The 27,579-nt window shown below is 38.2% G+C and overlaps 3 protein-coding genes across 8 annotated transcripts; 1 reads left to right on the forward strand and 2 right to left on the reverse strand.

Annotated features, from left to right (window-relative positions):
* Positions 1-528: 528 nt before the first annotated feature.
* Positions 529-5,987, reverse strand: tada3 (transcriptional adaptor 3). 3 transcript variants are annotated; one of them, XM_015401171.1, is made up of 9 exons: positions 5,858-5,987; positions 5,221-5,435; positions 4,280-4,527; positions 4,001-4,106; positions 3,783-3,918; positions 3,559-3,662; positions 3,312-3,418; positions 1,190-1,381; positions 529-1,106 (listed from the first exon to the last, which is right to left on the reverse strand). In XM_015401171.1, the coding sequence occupies exons 2-9, from the start codon at positions 5,428-5,430 to the stop codon at positions 914-916; spliced, it is 1,296 nt and encodes a 431-aa protein (XP_015256657.1). In that variant the 5' UTR covers positions 5,431-5,435; positions 5,858-5,987; the 3' UTR covers positions 529-913. The 3 variants fall into 3 exon arrangements, with proteins under 3 accessions (XP_015256657.1, XP_015256656.1, XP_015256658.1); XM_015401170.1 differs by having other exon boundaries at positions 5,704-5,940; XM_015401172.1 differs by lacking the exon at positions 5,858-5,987 and adding an exon at positions 5,530-5,643.
* Positions 5,988-6,207: 220 nt separating this feature from the next.
* Positions 6,208-8,690, forward strand: arpc4 (actin related protein 2/3 complex subunit 4). Its single transcript, XM_015401173.1, has 6 exons — positions 6,208-6,343; positions 6,982-7,100; positions 7,402-7,513; positions 7,595-7,690; positions 7,924-8,094; positions 8,190-8,690. The coding sequence occupies exons 1-6, from the start codon at positions 6,341-6,343 to the stop codon at positions 8,193-8,195; spliced, it is 507 nt and encodes a 168-aa protein (XP_015256659.1). The 5' UTR covers positions 6,208-6,340; the 3' UTR covers positions 8,196-8,690.
* A 1,121-nt stretch (positions 8,691-9,811) lies between these two features.
* LOC107102027 (6-phosphofructo-2-kinase/fructose-2,6-bisphosphatase 4-like) lies at positions 9,812-26,838 on the reverse strand. Of its 4 annotated transcripts, none has more exons than XM_015401168.1 (14): positions 26,611-26,838; positions 17,621-17,737; positions 17,413-17,509; positions 17,260-17,326; positions 17,099-17,173; positions 16,953-17,009; positions 16,600-16,721; positions 16,257-16,464; positions 15,994-16,140; positions 15,568-15,672; positions 14,149-14,278; positions 12,861-12,923; positions 12,685-12,749; positions 9,812-10,670 (listed from the first exon to the last, which is right to left on the reverse strand). In XM_015401168.1, exons 1-14 carry the CDS (start codon positions 26,660-26,662, stop codon positions 10,611-10,613), a joined length of 1,365 nt encoding a protein of 454 aa, XP_015256654.1. In that variant the 5' UTR covers positions 26,663-26,838; the 3' UTR covers positions 9,812-10,610. The 4 variants fall into 4 exon arrangements, with proteins under 4 accessions (XP_015256654.1, XP_015256652.1, XP_015256651.1 ...); XM_015401166.1 differs by lacking the exon at positions 26,611-26,838 and adding an exon at positions 21,063-21,320; XM_015401165.1 differs by lacking the exons at positions 9,812-10,670; positions 26,611-26,838 and adding exons at positions 10,889-12,160; positions 21,063-21,319.
* Between the last annotated feature and the right edge of the window lie 741 nt (positions 26,839-27,579).

Raw genomic sequence — 27,579 nt, forward strand, 5'->3', positions numbered from 1 at the left:
AGTAATTTCTCTGCATCACGACGGGCCAGGATATTCAGTGGAAGAGCTCTAAAGTACTGTCCCTAAGAATCTCAGGAGCTACAGGCTGTTCTAACATTGCATCTGACAAATAACTCTTAACAGGTTGGTCTTTAACCATTTTCCCCCCCTGGTCAGGTTGGATTAACTACAAATTGATTACCAGCCTGGCAACATGGAACACAGAAAAGCACTGCCCTGGTCAGTAGACCAATATCCGTCTCATTGGTTTAGCTGTGTTCACAGTCTACACTGTTCAATCACCTCGCAAGGCTACACCCTGCAGAAGTTTTTAGACAACTGTCATAGTCACAGATAAGGGCAACTCAGAGTGCAAACATTGGATACAGAGCTTTGGTTCAGGCAGAATGATGCAGTGTTAAATGCAACAAAACAAAAAAGAGCTGGTGGTCTGAAGACATAGACTCATAACTTAGATTCATGATATGCTAATGATGGGTTATTAAGTATCACTGCTCGATACTAATCTGACTAACAGATGCTGAGAGAAAGCATAACAAACAACTGCACAAGTCAGATCTTTATTAACAGACAAGGGGAAATAGTTTGTGCTATTCAGCTTGATGTTGTGTATCCGGAGGCAGAGACTACAGAACACGCCTTTTTCCTCAGACTTCTCTATACAGTAGTTATCAAAACACAATAAGCGGTTGGCTCATACCCAGTAGTTGTGTATTTTTGTCATGACAATTGTTAGAAAAATGGCAACACAGAAAAACAATTCCAAGCAATACTTTACAAAAAAATGGCTGAGTATCAAATGGACTTCCTGATGATACAAGATAAAAGAACTACCCCACATAAATGAATACTCCAGAGTCTGTAAGGACAGGCTGAGAGTTAAAGAACAAAACCAAAAAGTACATTTCTTCCTTTATCCGTCTAATAACTTTAGAATGCTTTCTCTCTCCTTTAGAGCTTTCCATGCCTGGTCTTTCTCCTTCTTGGTTGGAGTGCGTTTCTTCTGCCTGGCCGCCATGATCCGACGGAATCCCTCCATCACCTCGTTGTCAGCCACCCTCACCCTCTGCCGCAGTTCCTGCTTTCGCATCTCTTCTTTTGCCAGCCTGTGAGACAGCAGCACATCACTGGGTTAAATCAACACCTTGGGTTAGTAGGCAATGTTACCTACGATAAGCACAGTCCTCACCGCAGCAGCTCCTGCTTCCTGGCTCTGTTGTGGGCAATGAGGGCTTTCAGTTCTGCTTGTCTCTTCTGCAGCTCAGCGAGGACCTCGTCCTCAGAGTCTCCTCCTTGTCCAGGCCGCTCATCAGAGTCCAGCAGCCCCTGGGCTATCAGCTCCTCCTTAATCCGCGTCTCCAGGGAACGCGTGTGAGGAACACTGGATAGAAGGAAACAAATAAACAAACTTAGTTAAAAGATGAATTAAGCTGCTGTACATTCTGTCCTTAACAAGCCAACTCAAACATTCATTTTCTTATACACTATGTATATATTATGAACTCTATCAAGAAGTTTGGTTAAATATCCTGATAGCCAGAAAAGGCTAGAAACGTATAGATAGCAGCAAGACGTGTGGGGTTGAGTTGCAGTTTGCCAATAGACAAGAACAAAACGGTCTGTGTAAATTCAGGGAATTAATTTGTTTAATCTGAAACCGAAATTGAGAAAAATGCGCTAGCATTTTTTGCTTCTCATTTATTCAACCAAAATGCGATAAAAGGATAACAAACCATTATCTGATCGCCTGTTTTGCACTAAACAATGAAAAAGTGTTTAGCTATATTTCTCTTTTCCCCATGAGACAAATGGCCCGACTCTAAAAACTTCTCTGGTACAGGGGAGAGGAAAAAATGTATTTTTTTGCAGTAACTAGCATTGTAACTATTGAGTTTGTAAAAGTTAGTAATGTGTTAGGTATTACTCTGCCTTAAACAGATTTGTTATCTGATATGTATAAATAAGGACTACAGTTTCCTGGTGAAAGGGCACGTGTAAACAATGTGCATGTGTTAGCACACGCGACGCCAGTAACAGCAATGTTAACAATTTCAGCATGAGTACAGAGGAGAGACGAAGGTGCAGAGCCACTGATTCAATGACAGCGTTCCTACAGCAGGCGCTCACTGAAGGCTCGGTGATTTGCTCATTCTGTGCAGGAACAAAGAGTTTATAAGCGTTAGTTAGAAGCTGCCTTTAATAAACTCATGTTCATTACCATCTCAGGGCTATAATGATTTTACCTGCATAGTTTATGATGTTTCATACAAAACTATTGGGATCATACAGTCCTGCTAGGGTTTATATACCAGAACAGTCTAACCTCTGTTAAAGTCTAGAGTTAAGTATATTTAATTTTTGTGAAATTGCTTAAAAAAGCTTTATTTTTCAGCTTCATGCCTATCTTATAGCCAATTGAAGGCAGAAAATGTTCAGAAATATAAAGTTCTAAAACATCTTTATTTTCTTTTATTGTAAACGAGAAACATTGTCAAATCCTCATAACCATTAACTTGTGTTGGTTCTAAAAGCTGCAGGATGGTCAGAATCTTTGAGCTCCTCTATTCTGGACAAAACATCTTTTAAAGTGGAATCTTTAAGACCATCTTTTAAACCTATGATCATTTTGTTTTGTCCTGAGTTTCATTAAATAATTCCGGTTCAGTTTATTCCTTCGAAGTTAGAGAAAAAAATTATTCGCTTTAAAATTAGAGGTGAAAAAATGTAAATAAATCATGTGTAATGGATTATTGAAATTATCGTAATCGAAATTTACAGAAGGTAAATGCTGCCATCAGACAGCTGAATGTTGAAAAAAATCTAAATCATAACACAGGCACTGCATCAAACTGACCATATCAATGCGCTTTTTGCACCATGTTTTTTGTCTCACAATGTTTACATTTGATCATTGCTGCAATTCAAGAAAATGGAAATGTCATGAGAGCTATGTAGAATGAAAATTCGTTTTGTACATACACTCTGTGTATAGAAAATGACAATAAATGTTGTCTAAGTCTACCTATATCCAACTTACTTGTCAAACCCCACAGCTCAAAATAGTGCAGATTAGTTTTCAATGTTTGCAAAAAAAGCTTTTATGTTTCCAGGGCTGCAGTTTTTGATTTTAAATTATTTTACACTTTAATGTTGAGAAAAACTAAAACAAAAATCAATTTTTACAGAACACACAGTGAACTGATCTCTTCCTTACTACAGTCCGAGGGAAACAAAAGACTGTTAATAATACCCCCAAATTCCTAAAGCCATGGCAGAAAAGTTCTTATACAATAATATGATGCTCATAGTACCTAAACGTTTTTCCTTGACTCCGAGGTGAAGTCCCAGCGCCATCATTGGTATCCTTTCCTGAAATGTCTGGTATCGGAGAATCCTCCATGGGGGATATAATGTTCTCCTAAAACATATGAAAAACCAAATCAGAACTTTTTGCAAAAGTCTAGATCATTTTATTTGCAGTAATTTTCTTGACAGTTCTAAGTTTCCCAGTTATTTATTTTTTTTAGTAATATACCAATCATTTAATATGAAACTGACCTCTACAAGTGCCTGAAGCAAACGCTGAGTAAGAGGCCCAAAGGGACAACCGTCCTCTGGTGATTCATGTTGGGATTCAGATTTCTTCAGCAGTGAGTCAACATCTATATTAAACACATGGATGAGTACTGGCATTAATATACAGCTGTGTATCAATATGATCCAGTCAATCTAAAACCAATGGTAGACATTTTCCCCGGCTGAAGACTGTGTTCTTCTCTTACCTTTTGCATCCAGTTCTGACAGCGGTCCTCCCATCATGCTCTTCTTCTTGTCATTGGCTCGCGCCCCTTCTCTCTGCTCCTCCAGCAGGTCCTCTTGAGCCCACCGCTGTGAATAGTGTTTCCCCAGTGCTGGAATCTACAGTAGAGTCATAGCTGAAGCTCAGTCTATATCATCAGTTAACAGCAAAAAATGAGTTCAGTGTTGTTTCATGTCATACTTTAAAATACTCTGCCTCGTCGTCTGGAGGTTTCAGAAGGTCCTCCAGCAGTCTGATCTCTTCATTGGTTATATCTGCACAATATGGTTCAACTGATGCCCAGAACCTGAAGAGCAGTCACATAATAATAAAGAAGCAGAAAGGAGGCTGAAGCCCTTCATTTGTTTATGACTGTAAATATAACAATTCATGAGACCTAGAGGAAAGTATACATATAATATAGTTCAGATATAACTTATGAAAGGCCTTCATTCTCATGTGCAAGTTGGTGCCAGTTACCTGTTTGGGGCATCATTTTTTGGAGTACGAGGGATATCTTGTGGATCATCTGTAAATTCATATTCTTGAACTTTTGGTTGCAGGTTTTTAGATTTGGGTCTGCCGGGGCCTGGGCCTGGTCCGTGCGCTCCCTTCCCTTCCAGCTTTGGCTTCTTAGGTTTATGACGGACTGGGGCTGCAGGATCCGGGTCCTTGCTCAGCTTCAGAAAACGTTTGTCTCCCTTCTTGTCCTGCCAGTCTGTGAGGATCTGAGATGGAACACAGGATAATGAGGGCAAAGTGATGCAGAACAGAAGAAGAAGGAACTGGGCAAAGTATTGTTTTTTCCCCCTCAAATGGGAAAGAATGTGATGCATTTGATTTTGGATGGATACCCCTATTTTAATCAAGTGTAGAGAAACTGCCTATAAAATCATCTAATGAGAGAATTCAGTTGAGGAATATTTCAACTCGATTTACGGTATGTGTGGAAAACAATATAATACTGCACATCGTCACACAAACACAATCCTCATGGTGGTTGGTGGTCAGATGGTGCTAATGGTGCTGTCAGAATCATGCTTCATCATTCTTCAGCAGGGAAATAAAATTGGTTATATTTAGTGGAATTGGTGCATAGAGCAAAATGGGTGGTAAAAGACTAGAAAAACATAGAGCAGATGGGTTTAAATCAAAGCATATTTAATCTTGACCTAAATCTAATTAGAATCTGCAGAAAATAAAATAAAATTGGTTCACTCTGATGCTCTCTATTTTAATGTATAATGTATTTTACCCAAAAAAAAAAGAAAGAAAGAAAGAAAGAAAGAAAAGAAAAACATTAGAGACGCATTAAAGTTTGTGGCAGTGACATGATTTTTAGGTTGAAAAAGATGGCATGGATAGTTTTCCAAATAAATGCAGGTATTAAACCCATTTGAAAGATGCAGACCACCCCTCACCTGTCTCTGCTCCTCCAGGGCCCGGAGGCGGCGGCTAGCGGAGGACAGCAGGGTCTCCAGCTCCAGCTGCAGGGTATCGAGCTCCTCGATGCCGATGCCATCATCCTCCGAACGGCCCAAAACAGCCGTGTAGCGGGGACACAGCTTCACATGCTCCACGGGTTTAAAGTCGTAATATTTAAGTGGGGGACAGTCCTTCAACTCACTCATGATGTCTGAAAAATGGATAACGTGGTTAATAAGACATCCTTAGCCCCACCGACACTTACTGTAGTTATGCCTATCTGATCACAAACTCAAAGCACGTACAAACAGGGCTGCCTGCATCACACGGACCCACATTTCTGTTCAATTTTCATGAAAGCTGCTTATATCTATTCGTATAATACACACAAGTACTACCCGTGAACATTTTAGAAAGTACTTTTTACATTTTGAGCCATAGAAACATCAAATTAAATGTTAAAGAGCAGCAATATTTACCGTCAGTAAAAAGTGGCCATGATGGGAAAAACCATTGTGTCTAAAAGGGTGTCTGAAGCATTTAAAACAAATGTAGTAATATTTTATATATCTACAACTCATCTATAGATAATTTAATATATACCATTATAGGTAAATAGTTTTTAAAAAGTACCTTAGTCGAAATAAGTAAGCAAAACTATTGAGTTTCGATGGCATCTAATTTTGAGGCTAGAGTGGTATCTTCAGCGCATACCATTTTTCTAACGAGGTGTTAGTGCTTCAGTAATTCCCAAATAAATTTTATCCACAATCCTTCTAACTCCTCAGATCGTTATTATTTAATCGTTTTGACCGAAAATTTTCCTAAAAACGTAAATTTGACAATTTAAATAAGTCATTAAATGGCAACATCTTCGCTTATTACACGGCGGAATGGAATCGTCTTAGTATACGCTCGATTTGTTGTAAAATCACCTGCCGCCCGGGCGGTATAATAAACTACGCATACATTTTTATCTGTGGCCTGGAGACATCCGCCCCCTTAAACAAGAAGTAAAAGAAAACAAGCACATCTTAGCTGTACTCTACTATGTAGGATTTACGGAAGAGTCGTCCCAGGCGTGGCTGAGGAACTTCCTTCTTGTACAGATCAAAAATGGTGAGTCTCCTTCTTTAGATTTATCTTTACGTTTTAATATTTCGCTGTTTAATTCAATTAATCGCGGTTTCATTCAATGCGACGGTGGCTAGCTAGCTAGCTTCTGTGGATGTTTGCGGTCGGCTGCAGGAAAATCAGAGCACGGACATCCTTGATGAGACGATATGCAGAAACTAGAGAGATTTAGCTGAGCTGTCTTTTCTTCTCGAAGCTTGTCCATCACGGCTTCTGTTTTTCAAAGCGTAAACATTTAGGGATAAAAATACGAATATTTAAGATATTATATGAGCTTTTCGTGAAGAATAACGACGAGCCACCGTCCCCTGAAGGCATCATATCCACTACCCCAATAAAACCCATAACTACATCTTCAAACCAAAATTTTGTTGAATTATAACTCAACGACCACATTTTTTAGTGTATAATGAGTACTTATCTAAAGTTAAACATGTTAAGTCAGTTTTAGCAGGGGATATTGTCCTAATATTTGTTGCAATATATCCTACCGGTCAAACCTGACCTCAAAGGTCACACTGTCAGAGCTGAAGGGTCACTTTTTCCTGTTTCGATCTGCATAACAAAACAAAGCATGATCCCCCCCCTCAGTAGTTGCTGATCACTCCCCCCTTTCTCCTCAGACAGCGACTCTGCGCCCCTACCTGAACGCCGTGAGGGCCACCCTGCAGGCAGCCCTCTGCCTGGAGAATTTCTCTTCTCAGGTGGTGGAGCGTCACAACAAGCCTGAGGTGGAGGTCAGGTATGTATATTGGCACTTGATCATCAGAAGACCCAATAGTTTTAGTCTTTACTGTTATTTTTACTTCCCTAAAGCCACCTGTGGATATTCAGAAGCTATCCTACAAGCATGGACTTGATCTGACTTGCTAAAGAAAGTATGGGGAGGAAAAAATATTGCAAAGGCTGCAGTAAGGCTCCTGAGTTTACCTGAAAGGGGCTTGCTGCAGCTTGTTAGCAGACATCCGAGTAGATACCAGCAGGCATCTGTAAAGGATGAATTATCTGTCAGCTGAGAATGCCTTTTGTTGTCATGCTTACAGGAGCAGTAAGGAGCTCCTTCTTCAGCCGGTGGTGATCAGCCGTAATGACAAGGAGAAAGTTCTCATAGAGGGGTCCATCAACTCCGTCAGAGTCAGCATTGCTGTCAAGCAGGTCATTTAACATGATGTGATGCCCTTTTTTCCCCCTTACTATGTCATTTTCAAATTTAAAATCACTTCTTATTTATTGTAGGCTGATGAGATCGAGAAGATTCTTTGCCACAAGTTCATGCGGTTCATGATGATGAGAGCTGAGAACTTCTTCATTCTGAGGAGGAAACCAGTGGAGGTATGGGATTAAAGGGGAGAGAAGTTATTATTTTTAGAACAATGAAAACAGTCATTGACAGCAAACGGACTCCACTGTGTGGAGTCATTTTAATTTGTATAAATCGTCCTCGTCAGCCTTGGCCCCCATTGAAACTGGTACATGTTAATTAAGCAGCAGATGGCAAATGAATCAACTTTATTCTTTTATTTTTGTTTTGAGTACCGATTTTAACGCCCCTCCTATCTTCGCAGGGATATGATATTAGCTTCTTGATCACCAACTTCCATACAGAGCAGATGTACAAACACAAGCTGGTGGACTTCGTCATCCACTTCATGGAGGAGATCGACAAGGAGATCAGCGAGATGAAACTGTCTGTTAATGCCAGGGCCCGTATTGTTGCTGAAGAATTCCTCAAGAACGTACGTCTTTTTTTTCCCCCCAATATATTATTTGGTCTATTCACTGTTGGGCATAATGACCAAGAAAGACTAACTGCTTTTTGTCTCTTCCATAGTTCTGATGACGGCATTGTCTTTTGCGACTCTCCAAGGGCCAATCAAAATGTGAGTGGGAACCTAAGGAGGGAACAGCCAATCAGATGAGATAGTTGTGACCAATCTGACACCCTTTGTGTCCATATTATATATTTCCTTGTATTCATGGATATCAATTCCTGTATATAATGAAATATTTACCAGTTTCATTTTTAGCCTCTGAACAAATCCCCACACAAAGGCGGGTCCTTAAAGTATTAATCAAAGTTGATAGCCATGAATACAGGGGCACTAAGGATTTGTTGTTGCTGATTAAATGACCAGGTTTTTGTATTGTCTAACAGAGTCTGTATGTTCTGTCACTGTTGCTTCAAATTGGTCTCCAAAGTTTTGAACATAAATGTCTATGGAAGCGATCTGTGTGGCATTAAATCACAAAGTGAGACTCGTCTCTAAAGTTGCCACGGTAACTATTGTAAGAAAATATTGAAAGAGAAATAAAGTCACTTGTTTATACTCGTGTTTTGACATTGAGAAAAGGCCATACATGGTTCGTGCTGCCGCTGTTGCTCCACCTATAAACAGCTCGGTTCTTTGAGGAAGTCATTTACAGGAGGTGGTGAGGTCATACCCCGCATCATGAACCGTTGATGTGAGGGAAGGGGAAGTGCTGCAGAGACTGTGTGAACATTTCACTTATAGAGAGTTTCTTGGTTAAGTGGGGTTAAACACAGCAGTTCAAAGCTAGCACTCTATTACCTGCAGTAAATGGCTGTCAGAGTAAAAAATCCATTTGGAGAATTCTGATTATATTTAATCTAACTGCTTCACTGGAAAAAGGGCCTGTTAGTTTCCACCATCTAAAACTCAAAAAAAAAAAAAATATATATATATATATATATATACATACTCAGACATTGCTTTCTATTTGGAATGACTGTTGCTTTATGCAATTGTCTTTGTTAAACCAAAACACTGAGCTAAAGGTTTCCATGACTGATGAATGAGAATTTACAGGTATGTCTTTGTTTAAAGCTGCTAAACGTAAACCAGGCAAGAAGGTAAAAGTTTTGTTTCCCTCTTGCCAAACGGTGGCGTTCCCTAAGCGAAACGTATACATTGATCTCGATAGGACTAATTGATTCTTCACAAATAATTGAAATATGACCCAATATACAAAATCACTTTTCTTGGCTTTAAAAATAGCTTTTAGGTCCAGAGTTGTTCAACATGATCAAAATTCCATTTTGAAATAGTTTGGCTGTTATATTAGTGAGAATCCATCCTTGGTTCTTTAAACTATGAGTACTTGTCGCCTTTAAGTAAATTCTTTTCAAACTGAAGGGAAAAAAACATTAATAGTATATTCAAATATACACATTTCCAGCAACCCTCTATAAGAAAAAAATCGCTTTTTTCTAATCATAAAACACATAACTTCACTTAAACGGAAGGAGGCAACTAATCATTGTTAATTTGTTTTCGGGCCACTTGATATAAGCATTATTTCCACGGGTTAAACATATGCTCGTATGACTCGCTTTGATAAACAGATTATTTGAAAAGGCATGACTTTTTCAGCAAGTTAAAAGGTTTGGGGGGAAATAATCCAGCGATGGATGACAAATAAAAAAATGCTGAGTGGTTTAGAAAAATAACATCTTTATTGCAGTCAAGTTGGAACATACGTTTTCAAGTCAAGATCAGCACAACAAATGTCAGCTAATGATCCTTTTTGCATTTCTATTGCTTTAGTGTCCTACTTAATATATCACAGATGGTCAATATATGTATATAAATATGGACCGCCATGGGAGAAAAGCTATTTTCACTCACTTCTAGGAACAGTTTATCAAAGTAGTACTGCTTTACTCCATTCCCTCCCATCAGCACACAATAAGTTTTTTTTTAATTTTCTTTTTTTTAAAGTAGGTTTAAAACCTAAACATTGCACATCATCTCTGAAGCCACCTTCATGTGAACCTATGATTGCACAAAGAAACATGCAGCAGACCAATCACATGGTTAACACTTGAAAACATGTTAAATCTGCAGCTGCACCATACAGACACTGAAAACAGTGAATTTAATAGCGATCAGAGCAAACTCTGCTGTGAGTCAAGTGTTTAAAGCTGCCCTCCCCACACCCACTCTGCCATGAAAGAGGGTTGAATCATAACTTGCAGCAGCTGTTCTCTTAGCACATAGTGTAACAATTTCCAATATGAAAATTTGGATCACAATGATTAAATAAAACCTCTTGAACTGGGAAAAAAATGCAGGTCACAGGAAGATCTCTACATTTTATACATTGGGGCAGTGCTATAAAGCCGATCAGTCACCGGTTGAGTTAGATGATGAAAGGATGATCGGAAATGTGAGACACAAAAGACCATTACGAGAGAGGATGTAACAGTATCGCTGGACTCCCGATACGGGCATCAGAAGTGAGCGGGGACAGTCTGCAGGGCGTCTTCAGTGGTACGGTGGATGTCAACATTCTGGAAGGAGGAATGCAGCTGGGTCAGAGCGCTTTTCATGCATACTGGTAAACCAACAGTTATTGGGAGTTGGGGTTTTGCAGCTAACGTGCATCTATTTTTGGAAAGAGGAGATCTCTTCTTAGGATTTTGATTTTTAGAAAGACTTGGGATGTTCTGCCACAGACATTTTCTACACACTGCAACTAAATGCAAAGATTATACCAAGCATAATTCATTAGCTCTATTTCTGTTCAGGCTGGGTGACGGTGCTGTTATTCAACCCCAAAGGAACCTTGCATATCAATAAACAGGAAATATCAGCCCTGTGTGCTCAAAAAATGAAAGAGGAATTTAATCTGTGGAAGGTATCAATTGAAGGGTAGTTTTCATTGTTTTTTTAATTTTTTATTTCAAAGTAGTGTAATTTGGAAATCCTGTTTACTCATTTAATCAGTGAGGCCCCTTATAGAAGCCGCATGTTGGAGCATCATCAGACTACTTTGTTTCAGACTAAATAGCTTGTTTCATAAAGAGAAAAAATGAACAGTAAAATACAAAAAGTGTGAACTAAAACATCCTTGTGGAACATCTTAGGATATTTTCAGGGGAACTTATAAATTACTTTCATAAAATACTGGGTCTTGACATTGTTTACAAATTCTGACCTCTGGATTAAATCATACAGCAAGTCTATATAACAAATATTTTTTAATCTACACAACAGTGCTGTTTGTTCTGTGATGGTGCATGTATTTTTTTTATAGCATTTTGACTCAAAGTGGCTATCGATTAAACATTTCATCTTTAAATGAAGCACAAGGAAAGTTTGGTATGGATCAGTTAATGCTTGGTTGAATTTTATTCAGAAACAGCAAACATATGTTTTAATATACTGTAATATCTTTCACATTGTGTCAAATACAACTATATACAGCAATTTTTAAATTAACACTTTCACATACTAATAAATTATTGTTAGGCACATTTTATTTTAATTGTGTAGACAGATTAGAGTTTAGTTAAAACTGAGGCACTACTAAAAAAAGTTAGATCAATGAATAAAATTTGAAAGTGTATAAAGGTAAAAGGTGCTTCTTCAGACAAGGTGCTGGAGCTTCATTGCTTCATGGTTTGGAGTGCAGAGTCATTTTTAAAAATACCCTCATTAGGTTTTCGTTCATTCTCCAAAAATGGGAGCGTGAACATGACAACATTCATGGTAGGTTTAAAAATAACAATAATAATAATAGCTGGTATCCAGTTAAATACCACCATAATCATGTCTTCAGATAAAAGTGGGAAAAAAAGAAAAAACAGAAGACAAGACCAAAGGAAGGAGGTTCAATCAAGGATTTTGGATTGTACATTTTGTGCGTCCTAAGGGTTCATTGTGCGTAATTATGGCTAAAAGAGGAAAAGTTTGAGGATGTTGAGGAGGGCTAACTGCCTCACTGGTGAGCTGGCACAGTAATCAAAGCCTCCTCTGACATCCGTGTCACTTCTACGTTCTGTTTGATAAAAAAAAAAAACAAGAGGTGGAGGAATCAAACAAGGGAAACATGAAATGAACTGCACACACATACAAAAACATTTGGAACAAAAAAAATAAAACTTTCAAATATGGTTATTAAAGTATTTGTAATGAGGACTCTATCCGCTTAAACCATGAATTCAAAGTGCTTGTCAGGCAGATAGCGCCTCATGCATCATGTATAAGCTGTGTGAATTACAATAATGACGCATCATCTTTCAAAGAGGCTTAATTGGTAAAAAACTAAACAAAGACATATTCATCAATAAATGCATGACTTCAGAATCTGTTGTTCAGAATAAAATTACTTTTTTATTATTATGTAGGAGTGTGAAAAAGAGTTTTACATGGTACAAAATGTTTTCTGCAAATAAACTGGCTCAAAGGATGCTTTCAACACATTGACTCCCGCTAACGTATTCAGCAAATGAAACTATAAAAGCTAACCTATTTTTTAACCAGTATGGTTCTCAAAAATAGTGTTTATGTGACGTAACCCACCTCAGGTTTCTCTCTGTGCGTGTTGACTGCCTCCACATTCAGGCTGATGGACTCCACTTTACAGCCTGCATGTTGAGAGACCATTGTTACGTTTGTTGGTGAAGCAGGATTGCCAAAGGTTTTTATTTCAGCACATAGCTACTTAAAAAGTAAATAACACAAGAAACCATTCCTACCGTAGGCAACAGGTGTCAGCTTCAACACGGTGTGCAGAGGGCACTTCAGGTATGGCAGCTCCTCTGTAGCAATAAACAAATCTGATCAATAAAACCTGGGAAGTGCCAGAGTCAAGGTAAGTATCCACATGAAGACTAATGCTTGGTAAGAGCAGCCATTTTAAGCATCCTGAACTTTACTTTCTTTGTATTACACACAATAGATCACAGAATGAATCACGTAGTTTCGAGTTAAATACTGCAAAGGCTTTATTAAATATGAATAATTAGCAGCTGTTATTTCTAGAGGATGGGTAGCAGTTTTCCACTAAAAGCCAATCAAAGGAAAGCCATTTATATGTTTAGTTTAGCTGATTTCACACAATGCTTTTTTATGCGTTAGGCATGTGCCCATTCCTGGTTTCTAGTGTAAAAAAAATAAAAAATCCCCGCTCTCAAAACTGCTTAAAGTTTTTTATATATAAATCCAGCCAAAGAGAAAACCCTCAATTGCAGCTGCAGCATTATGACTGCTACTACTGTTTTTTTTTCTCCTTCCCAAATACTGCTCTATTCTAAAAATAAAAAAAATAAATGACCTAAATTTTCTGAATTAATTTATGTTTCCATTCAAGTGTTTAAACTCGGCCAGGTCTTAATAAAATGATAACCATATCCCAGCCACGATGGCGTAGTATGATTATATATGTATTTTTGTAATATACTGGTATCGCTACCTGGTATTGTCCAATACTCACAGCAAAAGCATTGGAATCTTATCAGGAGAGAAAAAATGGTAGGAACATCTCTACGTGTAACAATAAATCAAATATATAAAAAAAACTGCCCTGGAATATAAAATGCAATAAAAACTTGCAACATGATTCCTCTTGTTATTATGTCTTATTTTCCGCAGCTATTAGAGCTGCATAAACAGTCATTCCATCATATAAACTGCTGATCAGGATGATTTATGGGAAGTAGCGGCCTAGAGGTTAGGGCATAGAACTTGTAATCCTGAGGTTGTTAGTTTGAAACCCACTCCCACAGACTGCCACTCTCTGAGCAAGATCAATAAAGCTAAATATAAAAAATATATTAATATGTCAAAAATCCTAAGCAGTAATACTGCATTTTAATGGAATGACACCTGTGATCTAAAAAACAGCTTCCACTGAAGTCCAACCTTCAATTCGGCAAGCATTTTTATTCTTTAATGCTTCACACATTTCACAATAACACAATTTAGTCATAATGCCTTGAAACCAGGATCTTTTTTTTTTTAGCTTAAGGTTAAAAAAGCACCCACCTGCTGTCTTGTCCAGAAAGTAAGCCAACAGACACCTCATGACAGCCTGGTGACAGATGACCAGCACGTTCTCCTGCCTCTCCAGCTCCATGATGACTGGCTCCAAGCGCTGCACCAAGTCCTCGTACGACTGAGCATGACATCACGTTTAAGGGGACAATCAGAACATCTTTGTTAGTTTAAAGTCAAGCTGCAAAGATAGACATTAACTGTAAAGGTAAGCAGGCTAACATTTAAGCAGCTGGAACATGGACACTCACCAAATAATGAATCTTGGTCTGAGGGATTAATGGAGGTTTAATGGGGTAAATGAAAGCTGAGAGCTGACCTTGGGGTCTTTAGCTCCACAGTAACAGAGCAGCTAATGAGAAATCTTTGGTTACTGTGCTCTAGTGTTTAGCTAAAGCTGCCGGAGAGGCTGATTACCCAACATTAGATCATCATTAGCGAAGGGCAAGTGGTAAACAGCTATTTGAATAATGTCTAAATGGTTAAGACACTGAAGAGAGATGAGGCAAGAGCTTAGAAAACAGAATCCGAGTCACAGCGTACTTTGAGGAACTTCGATTTAGACATATAGCAACCCTTAAAATATTAAATTATGGAAGATGAAATATGCAGTGGGGGATTTAAAAAAGAAGATCTCCCAATGGTTTATTTCAAAGCTCCTTAGTGATATAACAGAATCTTTAGAAAGTTGTGCTTATTTTAACTGGTTTTAAATGTGCAGTTTGGTGTCAGTAAAAAGAACACTATAAAACAATGTTATTTTAAACATAATTTTGCACCAGATTTTTATTTCTTTTCTTTAGCTTTCCATTAATATTTTTATAAACAGCCCTCCGACCAAACCGCCTCCTGGGAATAACTTGGCCTGCTTGCTGAGGCTGTCGGCTGTTTGAAAATGTACTTTTCAGGAACATTTACTGATATGCAATTAACTACTTTGAAACTCTGACCTTCTTTTTGATACACTAGATAACAGGTTTACAGTTGTTAAAGGTGAAGGGCAAGATAACACTATTTTCCCTGCCGTCAGTTGGATCTGAAGTGAGTTTAGGGTTTAATGGCAGCTAAATTTAATAGCAGCGACATTTTTACCCACAGAAACAAAAGAACTATTTATGGTTTTGTTCCAATTGTGGTTAAAACTGGCTTTAAAAAGGGAGACAGGAAACAACGTTGAAAAAAAATATAATGTATCAGTTTTTACAAGTCAGTGATAAAACAAAACTATAAAGAATCCCTTTGTTAAAGATAATAAAAACTGGTTTTGATTCATTTCACAACAAAATGCAGATGATTTAAACTTTTAAACACTTAAATATAAACTGTGCGTTACCGCTACCTTAGCTTTGTGCACACAAAGCATTTGCAAACAAAAGAGCAATGAGAGAAATGAGTAAATCCTCTGCTGACCTCTCCTTTTGGATAGCGATAGCGGTATTTGTCCTGGTCCCTTAAGGCGAACTCCAGAGGATAATTTCCCTGGATCTCCTCATACATCATCTCTTCACACACACCCTATACATAAAAAAAAAAAAAAAAAACACACACACAACAGTTAAACATATTAAACACTGCTTATTTGTCAAATCAGGTGCTTAGAGTAAGTAAGAGATTAAGATATGAACAATACAGAGGTTTATCAACAAATGAAGACAGACGCTCTTTGTCCGTTTGGACCAAATATTAGAAAGCTTATTTGCATTTAGGTAAACTGAGAGGAGCTTTTCACTATTTATATGTGTCGAACAAAATTTCTGTTCATGAAAACAAAACATTCAAAAAATCTCATAGAGGGGATAAAAGTTAACTGCCTCTGTAAGTCAACATAATGCTTACCGCGTCAATCTCATTGAGCACCTTCCACTGCTCATAGGGAACATTGAGGGCCTCTGCTGTCTGGATGGTTCTCTTCATCTGACTGGTCCATACCTTCAGTTCACTTATGTTCTGTGTCTGGATAAACTGGTTCAGCTTCTTAGCAAACTGGAAAAAGAAGAAATATGTTTGTTTTACTCTAATATGTAAAAAAAAAAAAAAAAGAAGAAGAGAAGCAAGACATTTTTGAAGACAAAGCTCTTTAAGTGTCAAATCTCTTTTACCTCTTTTCCCCTCGGCGTCAGACCGGAGTCTCCTCCGATCCGACCCTTTACGTTAAGCTCACTCTCGCCGTGGCGACAAAGGTAGATGGAGCGCGGCGTAATGTGGATGTTCATGAGGTAGTAGACAATCCGGCTCTGGATGTGGTCCAGCACTCTGTTAACCAAGTAGCGCTGGCCTACATCCATAATTTTGATGAAAGAAAGATCCCTGAAACCAGATTATAAAGCAACTAAGACCTTTATATAGATGCGATAAAGTCAACAGAAAAACAAACAACCTCTGGTTGCATATAAACATTAACACTGGACTCTTCTTCCCTTTTGCTAGTAATTTAATCCTCACCTGTCTAAAACCTCATCCAGCGTCTCATAAGAGTTTTCATAACATTTTATCCTCTTCATGAAATCCTCCACTGCTTCTTCTGTGTTGCAGTTTGTGTAGTCAGGGCTTCCCAGCTTTACTTGCTAAAAAGAAGTCAGGGAGAGAATAGCAGGTGTACTAAAGTTAATCCAACCCAAATGCCCTGTAAACTATTCAAAGAGTCTATCTTTGTATTTTTTTTATGTTTTAACTCTGTTTAAACAAATCTAAATGTACTTCATTAGGATTTTATGCGATTTATCAAAACCAAGTGGGAAGATGAAGGACACCAAATATGTGAAATCATGAAGGGCTTTAGGTATTTCACTACTTACAACTATGTTTTCCTGGATGACTTCTGGATCTTCACACACTGACTCTACGAAAAAGGCCTAAAATAAAGAGTGAGGCAACGCAGATTTAATACAGACACTGTGATCAAGAGTTTCTTCGCATTCAGGCTTTTAGATGGCAGCTTTACCTTAAAGCCGTTCTGTTCTGCAAACTCCAGAATGGTGTCCCTTCTTTCTCTGGTTGTGTTTGTTGCATCAAACACCTAAGAAACAGAAGCTTTTTATCAATACATAAAGAATTATACCTGCTAAAAACAAAAAGAAAACTCTAATAACATATTTTCCTTACAGCTACTTGGCCTCCTTCTTCTGTTAAATACTGTCGCACATCATTTAGAGCGGCTGAAGCACACTGCCTGCACAGATTGGGGATTTTCCAGCAGTTAGCATCATATAATTGCTATCTTCAAAAAGATATTATGGCGACACACGTGTCTGGTACCTCCTGATCTTTAACCCTTCCTCATTGTCTGGACGGAAAAACTCAAAGGACTTGTAGATCTTCAGGAACTCTCTTCGATATTGTCCAACATTGAACTCTGCAGAAAAAGAACAGAGGAATGAAAATGGCACCCCTGCTCTTCCAGACGTGTTTGTACAGCTGGGCTTCGTGACTGTTCACAGGATGTGGAAATGCTGAGGAGTCCTACCCCTGGTCGGCACTCCGATCCAGTTCAGATAGCGGGTCAGCTTCTTTGAGATGTAGGTTTTTCCTCGTGCAGGGAGGCCCACAGTCACGATCAGAGTTGGACAGTTGGTCATGCATACTGAAATGATCAAAAAAACAAGAATCCTGTTTAACGTCTATGAGCATAGAATCATTTCAGCTTTAAAACTGATTAAACATCAGTGTTATCAGCATTTCTATTAATCTTTGCTTTACAGTAATAAAAAAAAATAACACTATCACTTTTACAGCCTGCTTAGTTATTGCCTTTCATAAAACATAATTAAAAGTAAATCTCTGACATTCACATGTGATCGTTTTTATAATGGCAGACTATGGAGCAGAGGTTGCTCTGTTTCCAGGATGTGTCAGCATGAGGGGTCAAAAAGGCAAGGAGCAAGTTTCCCCAGAGAGCCTGTATAACTCGCTAACAGAGGACATACTTTTCACAGTTTGTGGTGATAAGTAGTGTAAGGCACTTGTCACACTGGTTCGATAAAATCTGTTTCACTTTTTGTTTTTATTTTTCCACATACCCAACCATCTTAAATCCAGTAACATCACCACAGCTTAACAGGATCTATACTTCTACCCAACTGACATCTCTGAAGTTGATTCAAAGAACCTGATTAAGTGGTTATTTCACTGCTTTTAAGCAGCCCTAGTTTAAAGGTTGGGTTGTTCATTAAACATTTCTGTATTTGTGAAAATGAAAAAAGAACTACAGGTAGTTTAATTGAAGATGAAACGACCTGCCAGAGAATGGGATTAGCAAATGACCACTGGATCAGCTCTCGTGATTTTTTTCTCTCTTGCTTATTAAAAGCCTCACCATTTCTGCCACTTTTAGATAATATATGCATTAACCAACAGCATTTACTTTTTAAGTGAGTAAAAAAAAAATAAAATAGAAAACAGAAAAAGGTTAAGACACATGCCTTGGAACAGAAAAAGGATGATCTTATAATAAATATTTCGCCCTTTGAAGAGCCTGCGGCACTCTTTTTAACGTATAGCTTATAATATTTCAAAGAAAAATGTAAAACAAGTCTGTCAATGATCAGCTGTTTAGAATTCAACGAAGCAGAAGCAAGTAAGTCATTATTTAATTGAACTTTATTGATCTCACATTGGAGAATCCCCTTGAGGAGCAGTGGGCTGCCATTGTGTGGGGTTAAGGGTCTTGCTCAGGGACCAAGAGTGCAGGCTGTGGGGATTGAACTGGGTACTTCTCAGCGCACTGCTCTAACCACTAGGCCATCACTCCCACTAATACCAGTACCAGTCACATGAAGGGTTGCTGACAGACCTTTTTAATCTCACTGACCACTCAAAGCTCTTCACACTAGAGCCAAAGAGATGGGAGGCTGGAGGGGAGCAGGCATTATTAAAGCCACAATTTAACTCCACCATCCATCAAGCCACGAACATAACCATTTATTTGGACATAAGATCATAATAGATGAGGGTTCAACTTGAGAAAACTCCAGCCTTTTTTGTAAAATAGAGATAGCCGACACATTCTAAAGAATTCAGGCAAGGGCTGAAATAATTTGTCAACTAATTTGGAAATCATTAATCGTTAACTGGAATGTAGAGACTCTAAAACGTGCCTGTAGCTGACCTTGAGCAGCAATTATACATTAAACATTTTGCATTAAGATAAAAAAAAATATTTCTCATCTGTCAATATGCTCCATCCAGAACTCCTCAAGAGGAAAAGATTTAGTTTCACCTGGTTTAATTTTGCAAAAAGTCTTCTTTCAGGAGCCTTTTGCAATTCGATTAATAGTTGAAAGAAATAATCGACAGAGAAATCGATTAGCAATATAATCGTTAGTTGCAGCCGCAATTTAGACCTTATAAAAATTAAAAACTTCCTACAATAAAACAAGTAAAATCTGGATGGGTTTGTCCTAAAACTTCCACAAGATACAATTTGAGATCATAGATTTCAATCCCTTTTAGACACACAGATCACCTGAGATGGGGTTATTTTCACAGTCACAGTTGGTCCACATGGCATAAAGAGACAGTTTATTTTCTTTTTGTATTGGCAAACTAAATAGAAGCTTCACAAATCATAAAACAGCCTCAAAAAAATGTACTTAATGTAGAATACTTTAATTGTAGTAGGACACCCCCCTAAAGTATTTTAAAGTGTGAGAAGTTTTAAAAATGTAAATCTTGAACTACAGATAAAGAAAAAAGCAGCTAAACAGAAAGGTCTTCACAGCATTAGCCCAACGCAGAGTTAGATTGGGGTCCCATTAGCAGTTCCCATTTTCAGTTGTTCTAGCCTGGATGCATCTGGAAACACCAAGTTTTCTAGTACGTTGGACTCAGGGGCAGAGCTAGATGGGGGGCCAGGGGTGGCCATGGCCACCCTTACCCAATCATTGGAGACCCCTTTCATTTTTTCCCCTTGGAATACAGACAGTGGCAGCAGTAATACTATTAATATTTAAAAAAAATGTACATTTTTCATACATTAACAATTACTTGACAACAAAAACATGGTGGTTAATTATGCACATCGATATACTAAAATTAAAGATGATAAGTACAGAATTCCTGCTCTTTTCTGAACTAGATTTTGTTATATGGGGTAAAGAGAAAATGCAAGTCATCTAGGAGTCTTCAGTTAATCATAGATAAATAACTATTTTAATAAAAACTTAGTAAATAAACACTTTTTGTAGATATTAGTACTTGTAAATATCAATTTTAAGCAGAATAATTATTGATAGAAGTAGGCAAGTAAAGACAATGGAAAAGGTGTTTGCCCAGAACTCAAACCTGAAAGAACTTTATCCACTATAACTTATAACTAAGAAGCAAGGATGTTTAAATATATGCGTATATTTGTTAGCAAAGGTTGGAGGAAAGTATGAATAGTCTTTATTTGGAAAATAGGGATGTTGTGGTTGTTAATTTTCCTGTTGGATCAGTATAGATTGACTCTAAGGTTGTGGTGTCGAGTTTTTAAAAGCAAAAGAAAAAAAAAGTCTTAAAGAGCAAATTAGACAATAACTTCAGGCTAGGTTACAATATTACAACCTGCACTATTTTCCACAATGAGCTGAGATGCCATCTGTGTGCGCGCAGATAAAATAACTGATTTCATCTGATGAATGGAGAGAAGAAGAAAAAAAACAACTCCTGTTTTTAACAACTGGCGTTTCATTTGGCACAAAAGCAGAGGTAAACATGAACAGCGCGAGTCTTTTCTCCTCTTTAGCAGAGGGACATTGTTTCAATCCTTACATAACCGTGTGAAGCAGGCGGCTGGAGCAGCAGCATCTGAACTCTGTTTCTCTTCAGCCGGACTGTCTCAGGGTGGATTCACACATTTAAAAGGGAAGTTCATCAACATAAGAGCTATAGAAAGCTATGCTAACTGCCGTCACGTCGCCCATACGCACCCATTCGATGAGAAATGTGTTTTTCAGGGAGGCCGTGTTTATTTGGCATCCATATCTTCTTCAATGGGTTTTGGGTGAGCTCGCGCGGAGTGAACGTCGGTTTGTCCTCCATGTCGCTCTGCGGTGAGGCTGAGGCGGCCGCGGTGGGGACACCGACCCGCGGCTGCTTCCCGTGATGCTGTTCTGAAGGTGACCGGTGCTTCATCCGCGCGACTCGGTTCTGACAGAGCCGCAGCACTCGTCTCGCGCTCTCTCTTTCCGATCTGAGCTGCTGTCACGTGCTAAAGTTTCGCTTCAAAGGACCCAACGATTGACAAGTTAGGGCAATATCTATTATTATTTAATCAGAATCAGTTTTATTTGCCTACCTTGTTTCTACATTATGCCTTCTGTCCCACTTGCTCTTAAGTTACAGATATTTTAAAAATAAATAGTAACAAAAAATATTATGATACAAATATTTTTTTGTAAAAAAACAAAAAACAAATAAAAAAATAAATCTTTTTGATATTATTCCTCTAACCAATGAGGAATGATGAAACAACACTAAAAGTCAAAATTAAACACATGATATCTATAGCTATATTGTTACCAGGATAAATCCCCAACAATTCTCACTAGGTATATTTCCATCAATTTGACCCTGTTTCTTTGGTAACAATACCAAGTTAAATACAAATTTCTATTAAATCACCTTTATTCCTCCCTACATTTATATATTCGGTAAATAAAGCTGATTCATACCCTACAAGCAGCTCCGTAGTAATTAAAGTTAAAACGATTTGCCATACATAACCGTAACGTAGACGTAGAGTCGCGCAAACATTATGTTCAACCGTAAGTAATGTACACAGACGGCACACTATGGGGTGAGGAGGCACAGTAATTACTTTAAACAGGTGGTGTAAGTGCAATAAACCCATTTAGTCATAAACGATTATCACAGCAGGATAAAACATAACTAGTGAGGGAATAGGGTGAGCAGTAAAATAATTCAATCAGTGAAATGCAAAATGTGCATAAAATCAGACATTGTCACATAACATCCAAACATTGTAAAAAACCCTTCCTTTATGTGAGTGACCAATGGAAAGTAGCAGAAAATTCTAAAACAGAAGAAAAATAATACATATTTTCTTTTTTTATAAATACCGTTTTGAAAACTATGACATCCAACGCACTTCTCTGCCTGTGGTGTTTAGAACCTAATCTGACCAAGTCTGACTCTGCTAGATTTATTTTACAGATTTTTTTTTTATTGAGTCTGCTTTGGAGAATCTATCAGATTAAACGGATAGTGGCTCCAGGTGTGTATGTGTATTACTGTAAAATTAAATCTTGGTTAGGCCGGAGGTTGCCTTATAGATAAATAGGTCACCTGTGTGCACATTAATCCCAGGCTTAATGGGAATGTTTGTTTGAGAACATTATGGAAGAGACAAAAGACACAGCAGAGGCATCAGGGAAAAGGTTGTGTAGGTAATAAAGCAAGGGTTAAGAAATACTATCCCAAGTATCACAACACCCTATCATCACAACATAAGGAAATATGTGCTAAGGAGATGATTATTCAGAGCTATCCAGTAGGTCTTTGGTAACTTTATCAGAATTGCAGAAATCCATCGCTCAGCTCTGACAATCAAAGGCGCCTCCACAAATGTTTCATAGGGGTTGCCAGATGGGGCCACTAAAAATCTTGGGTGGCAAACTAAAAGCCATCATTTCTGGTTTTGAATCTACTACTGTGGTAAACCTGCCTGTAGACATCATAAAGAGTCCAGTAAACACATATCTTGGTTTATTGTGTGATTTTTAATATTACGTCTCTGGTTCTGCATAATGGGATGAAATGCTAAACTTATTTATGCACCATAAATAAACTTATGGGAACAAGCACAAACTGTTGCAGGATCTAGGATACGCACACACAGACCTACGTCTGTCTTACCCTAAGGTAAAATGGAGGAAATGATAGCTTTGTAAGAAGATTGTATTTTTTTGTCCCTCAGTCATATATTTGTCACAAGAAGAGATTAAATGTTAGCAGTGTGTGTGTATCTTTGTGTGGAAAGAGCCTATGAGAAATCCTGTTCTGTATTGCTCCATGTTATCCGAGCTCAATGGTTTTCTGTTGATATTACATCAGACGTGAGGCCAGACAAAGTTTGCCTGCTGCAACAGAAATATCTTTGCAGATTTAAATGCTAACCTTTAAAATATGTGCTAATCTCACAGCACTGCGAATGCGCCGAGGTTCAACTAAGAAGCACTCAGTACATCCAGCCCATACAAGTCTGATTCTGGTTAAAAAGGCCCTTTTGGACATGCAAGGGAAGTCAATTGATTCAGTGGAAGTTTTTAGCTGCCAAAAATTTCATCAGCAGCAAAGTCAATCAAACAGGAAACTGTCCAATGATGTATTAACATTTCTTGATCTTTTTTTAATATTTGTTCATGTTATAAGCGAAGGCTTCTTTGTACCCCCTGGTTTTAATTTGATTAATGAAAAATTATGAAGAGGAAGGTAAAGGAAAAAGATGTCAATTTGAACCTTTTTTGAAATTAAAACTAAAAGGTGTTGCATATGTGTTTGTTTACAGGTTTTCTGAGTAAATACTTTTTAAAATCAGCTCTCTTAAACATTAAGTGTTTTGCCAATTTTCCTTTACTTTTGTTTCACTTTATTTTCATATACTGGTCTATGGCTAAATCTTAGCAAAATATTTTTTTTACAAAGCTTCCTTTTTCTTTCACTTGCAAAAAAAGGCCACTAGGTGGCAGTATTGCATTCTCTTTATAACTGTCATTAAGATTACCCAGGTCTGGTAATAACTCAGCAGTGGCATCTTCACACCTTGACAAAGTTAAAACAAAGTAAATATTTCCAACACATGCAAAACCTAAAATATAAAGTGATATTTTACATTTTTTGGTTTTTATTTTGGGAGGTTTATTAGAAGCGACATGTTATCACGTAAAGCTGTATGAAAACAAGCACCTAAAATACAGGAGTCCTCCAGAGCAGATCCAGAATGTTTCAAAATATCTAAAATGTAAAAAGTCATGCATATTTCCAGGTTAGTAGGCCTTTTGTTTTTGTGCTTATTTTAATGTGATAATTATATTAAGCTCAAAGTCAGTCTTGCAGATTGAGCAACAGGGCCCTGACCTAAATGTGGTGAGATGGAGGTGTTCCTAATTAAACAACTCCAACATCATTCGTCCCTTACTGCTGGCAGATTGTAATTTATGTCAGGTTCATTGGGTCCACAAAGAAAAGTGTCTCTTGTAACTGGTGGTGTATTTTTAGAATTCCAGCTGGGTAAAGTAAACATGCTGCAGAGTTTTTATGATCCTGTACAAACTGAGGCGCCTCATATCTGCTCTGTTCTGGTCAGCCCGTTAATGTCTTTTATTTGATGGACTCTACCTCATCTGAAACGGGATTGCTCGTAAAGCTTACCTCATGAATGGAACATTTTCAAACCTACAATGTATCCTATGACCAACACTAAGAAGGAGAGTACTGTATTCATGTTTTTTTTTTTTATCTGACATCCTGAAATAAAATCAAGTAAAACTAAAATCCCTTAAAAGTCAATTTATTAGGAAATAGATGTGTGCGTAATTTAATCTTAGCATGAATGCAACTCCAGTGTGGAGGCCTCATTAGTGGACAAACAGACCCATAAAGACCAAAGGGCGCAGCAGAAAGGCCAAGGAGACGGATGTACAGATGTTTGAAGCAGCAAGATAAGGTTATAAAATAAAATCATGTTTTGGACATTGTATAGAATACTGTTTAATCCATTATCCAAAGACACACAGAGACTACACAGTTCCAGACCTATGAAGAGGTGACCATCTGTTTTTACTGACAGGTCTGTAAAGGACAGCAATGACCTGCTAAGGCTGCTGCATACTCCACGAGAGTAATTCAATTCAGTTTAATTTAATTCAGTTAATTTATATAGAGCCAATTCACAACACGCCATCTCAAGGCACTTTACAGAGACAATTCAATTAGATCATGCAGTCAAACTGATTCGAAAGTTTTCTATCTAAGGAAAACCAGTTGATTGCATCGACTCATTGATTCAAAAGCAATCCCTCCCACCATAGAGTGTGAGTGCACTCCATGGCATAAGACCTATTGAGGAATAATTATTTTCTGCTTATTCTCTCTGTGTTGTCTTGGGTTGTTTTAGACACAACAACCTGGCAGAACTTCTTTTTTTTTCTAGTTAGCAATGAAGAAGGCCAGGCTAACTCTGGAGGAGCTGCAACGATCCAAAGCTCAAACAGAAGAATGTCGACCTCACAACTTGAATCTATTTTTAATGGAAGACAGTCAAGAAAAATAATATATTTGCTTACAGTTTTCCACAAAGCATGAAAGAAACACAGGAGACCTGACAGAAAGGGTGCTCTGGTCACATTAGTCCAAGTTCTAAGACTTAGAAGTGATACAGACAGATATAAAATAGAAACAACGAATGATTTAAATTAGTGTAGTTTAGGTCTAAACCTAAATCCACAAAAAAAAAAAAAAAAAAAAAAAAAATTAATAAATGCTGCCAATTCGATCTGACCAAGCTTTCATTCTCTACGTGCACAAAGCTGACAGAAACCCCAAAAGACCTGCAGCATAAGGTGGTGAGGCTTAATATTAACCCATCGGGTTGAATGACAACACTTAAGATATGTATAGGTCATTCCATTTTCCCCTCTTTCATAATCATGTCCTAAATCGATCCACTCCACACTTTTTGTGGTACTATATGGACACTATAAACATCCCAAAACATGCACTTCTTTTTCCTACATCCCATCCTAATATAGCAAATCAGATCATGGTTGGAGTTTGCAAAAGTGACCAACATTGATGGGGGGTGGGTGGGTGATATATAATGTCTCAAAGCGCTGTAGGACAGCTATTTATGTAAGAATCGGGTCAGATTCTTCAGAGAGGTGTCTTGCATAGTTTACAGCAGAATATGAACAGGAAACAGAGCTGAGCTCCTCCTCCCAGCAGCTGCCAGGCTCTGATTGCAGCTAGCTGCCTCTTAGCCTGGACAAGTCACTTCCCAATATAGAAGTCTGATAACAGAACCCAGGAATAAGGATTCAGCCCTGAGGACTGGATCAGAACCTACTCTGACGTCACAGGACGTGTTGCACGGCATACAACCACAACAAACATCTGTAAACATCCAATCACTGCATGGATCCCTGCCATAACAACAGCTAAAGATACAGAGGAAGATGTGCTTTAAGAATTAACCTCAATGTAAATTGTTAGTTTGGATCCCAGATTAATCTGCCTGCCTCCCCATCCTCTGTTATGGTCCAAACTGCTGTTACAAACAGGCTGCTTACTATAAACAGCAAAGATGACTGTCTGATGCTGAATGTAGGGGAAAGGTGAAAGCAGCAGCAGCAGCCGCGCGCCTGTTTACGTCTTAAAGACGATCGCTTCCTGTAATCCAGTGAAAATGACGCCAGCAAATCTGCTAAACGCACATCTACTGAGGTGATGTTTTCTTACCCGCCTTGCCCTGGTTCTGCGTGGACTTGGATCGGCTGGAGCAGCCTCTCATGATCGTGGGAGAGTGTGTGTCTGATGGAGCGCGGTGCGTGGCAGTGGGTACGTGCCTCCAGCAGCAGCCTGCAGCCCACTCCAGTGATGCTCACACCCCCTCAGCGTGGCTACGTGAGAATGTGAGGGACCTGCAGGTCGGGAGGAGACTTCTACAGAAATGGATGTGTTGTTGGAGGAGTCGCCTCTACCTGTCTGTCCTCCACAGCCTCCTTCACCCCACCCACTGGGGTGGGGGCTGTCCCCGTCACTTAGTGGGGTTGGACTTTTGCCCAACAAAGTGGCCTGGACTCTAATGAGTCAGAAAAGACCTAAAATAAACGAATATTGAACAAATAGCAGGATCTTTCGTTGAAAAAAGAAATCCAACTTTGATATAACTTTTTTTTATCTCGTTTTATTAAGTGAAGGGAAAATTTTTATGGTGGCAAATATTTATATTTTTTAATTATTGGAAAAAATGCACTAGAAACACTTCTTTGAAAATAAAAAGACGTGGAACATTTCTTTTCTGTTTCCCGGGGGTTTGAATATGATGTGACACAAGCATATTTTTTTTTCCAAACCTAAGGCACATAGGCTCAAGTACACATTTTTTTTTCTGTATTTATATTTTATTTCCCAGTTACATTGTCAACAATTCATATGAATATTGATGCTTTTAAAAGCTGTGGGACCTCGAGTCAAAACCTAACAAATTGTTAGCTTTAGAATGTGGAAGAAAGTCCACAATGTGCAGAAAAAAAAACAAATAACATCTTATTTTCCATATACAGCAAAGTGTGACATCTTAAGCACATTTGAAACATCCTACTTATAATTCAGGAAAGCCTTGTTCAGATACAGGAACTGTTTTGGCACAGAACAGTAATGGAGAAGAAGAAAAAAGAAATCTTAACAATAAATGGTTCCAAAAGA

Source organism: Cyprinodon variegatus, unplaced genomic scaffold, assembly GCF_000732505.1.
Source record: "Cyprinodon variegatus isolate N-32 unplaced genomic scaffold, C_variegatus-1.0 Scaffold1189, whole genome shotgun sequence".
Lineage (NCBI taxonomy): Eukaryota > Metazoa > Chordata > Actinopteri > Cyprinodontiformes > Cyprinodontidae > Cyprinodon > Cyprinodon variegatus.

Coding starts and splice junctions, on each gene's coding strand:
- arpc4 (XM_015401173.1), top strand. Junction 7,101..7,401: donor AAGCCTGAGGTGGAGGTCAG/GTATGTATATTG, acceptor TCATGCTTACAG/GAGCAGTAAGGAGCTCCTTC. Junction 7,514..7,594: donor TCAGCATTGCTGTCAAGCAG/GTCATTTAACAT, acceptor TATTTATTGTAG/GCTGATGAGATCGAGAAGAT.
- tada3 (XM_015401171.1), bottom strand. CDS start 5,430: ATGAGTGAGTTGAAGGACTGTCCCCCACTTAAATATTACGACTTTAAA. Junction 3,919..4,000: donor ACGAGGCAGAGTATTTTAAA/GTATGACATGAA, acceptor ACTCTACTGTAG/ATTCCAGCACTGGGGAAACA. Junction 3,419..3,558: donor TGCTTCAGGCACTTGTAGAG/GTCAGTTTCATA, acceptor CATATGTTTTAG/GAGAACATTATATCCCCCAT.
- LOC107102027 (XM_015401166.1), bottom strand. CDS start 21,267: ATGAAGCACCGGTCACCTTCAGAACAGCATCACGGGAAGCAGCCGCGG. Junction 16,465..16,599: donor CTGGATGAGGTTTTAGACAG/GTGAGGATTAAA, acceptor ATCTGGTTTCAG/GGATCTTTCTTTCATCAAAA. Junction 16,141..16,256: donor TGACGCCGAGGGGAAAAGAG/GTAAAAGAGATT, acceptor TTCTTTTTCCAG/TTTGCTAAGAAGCTGAACCA.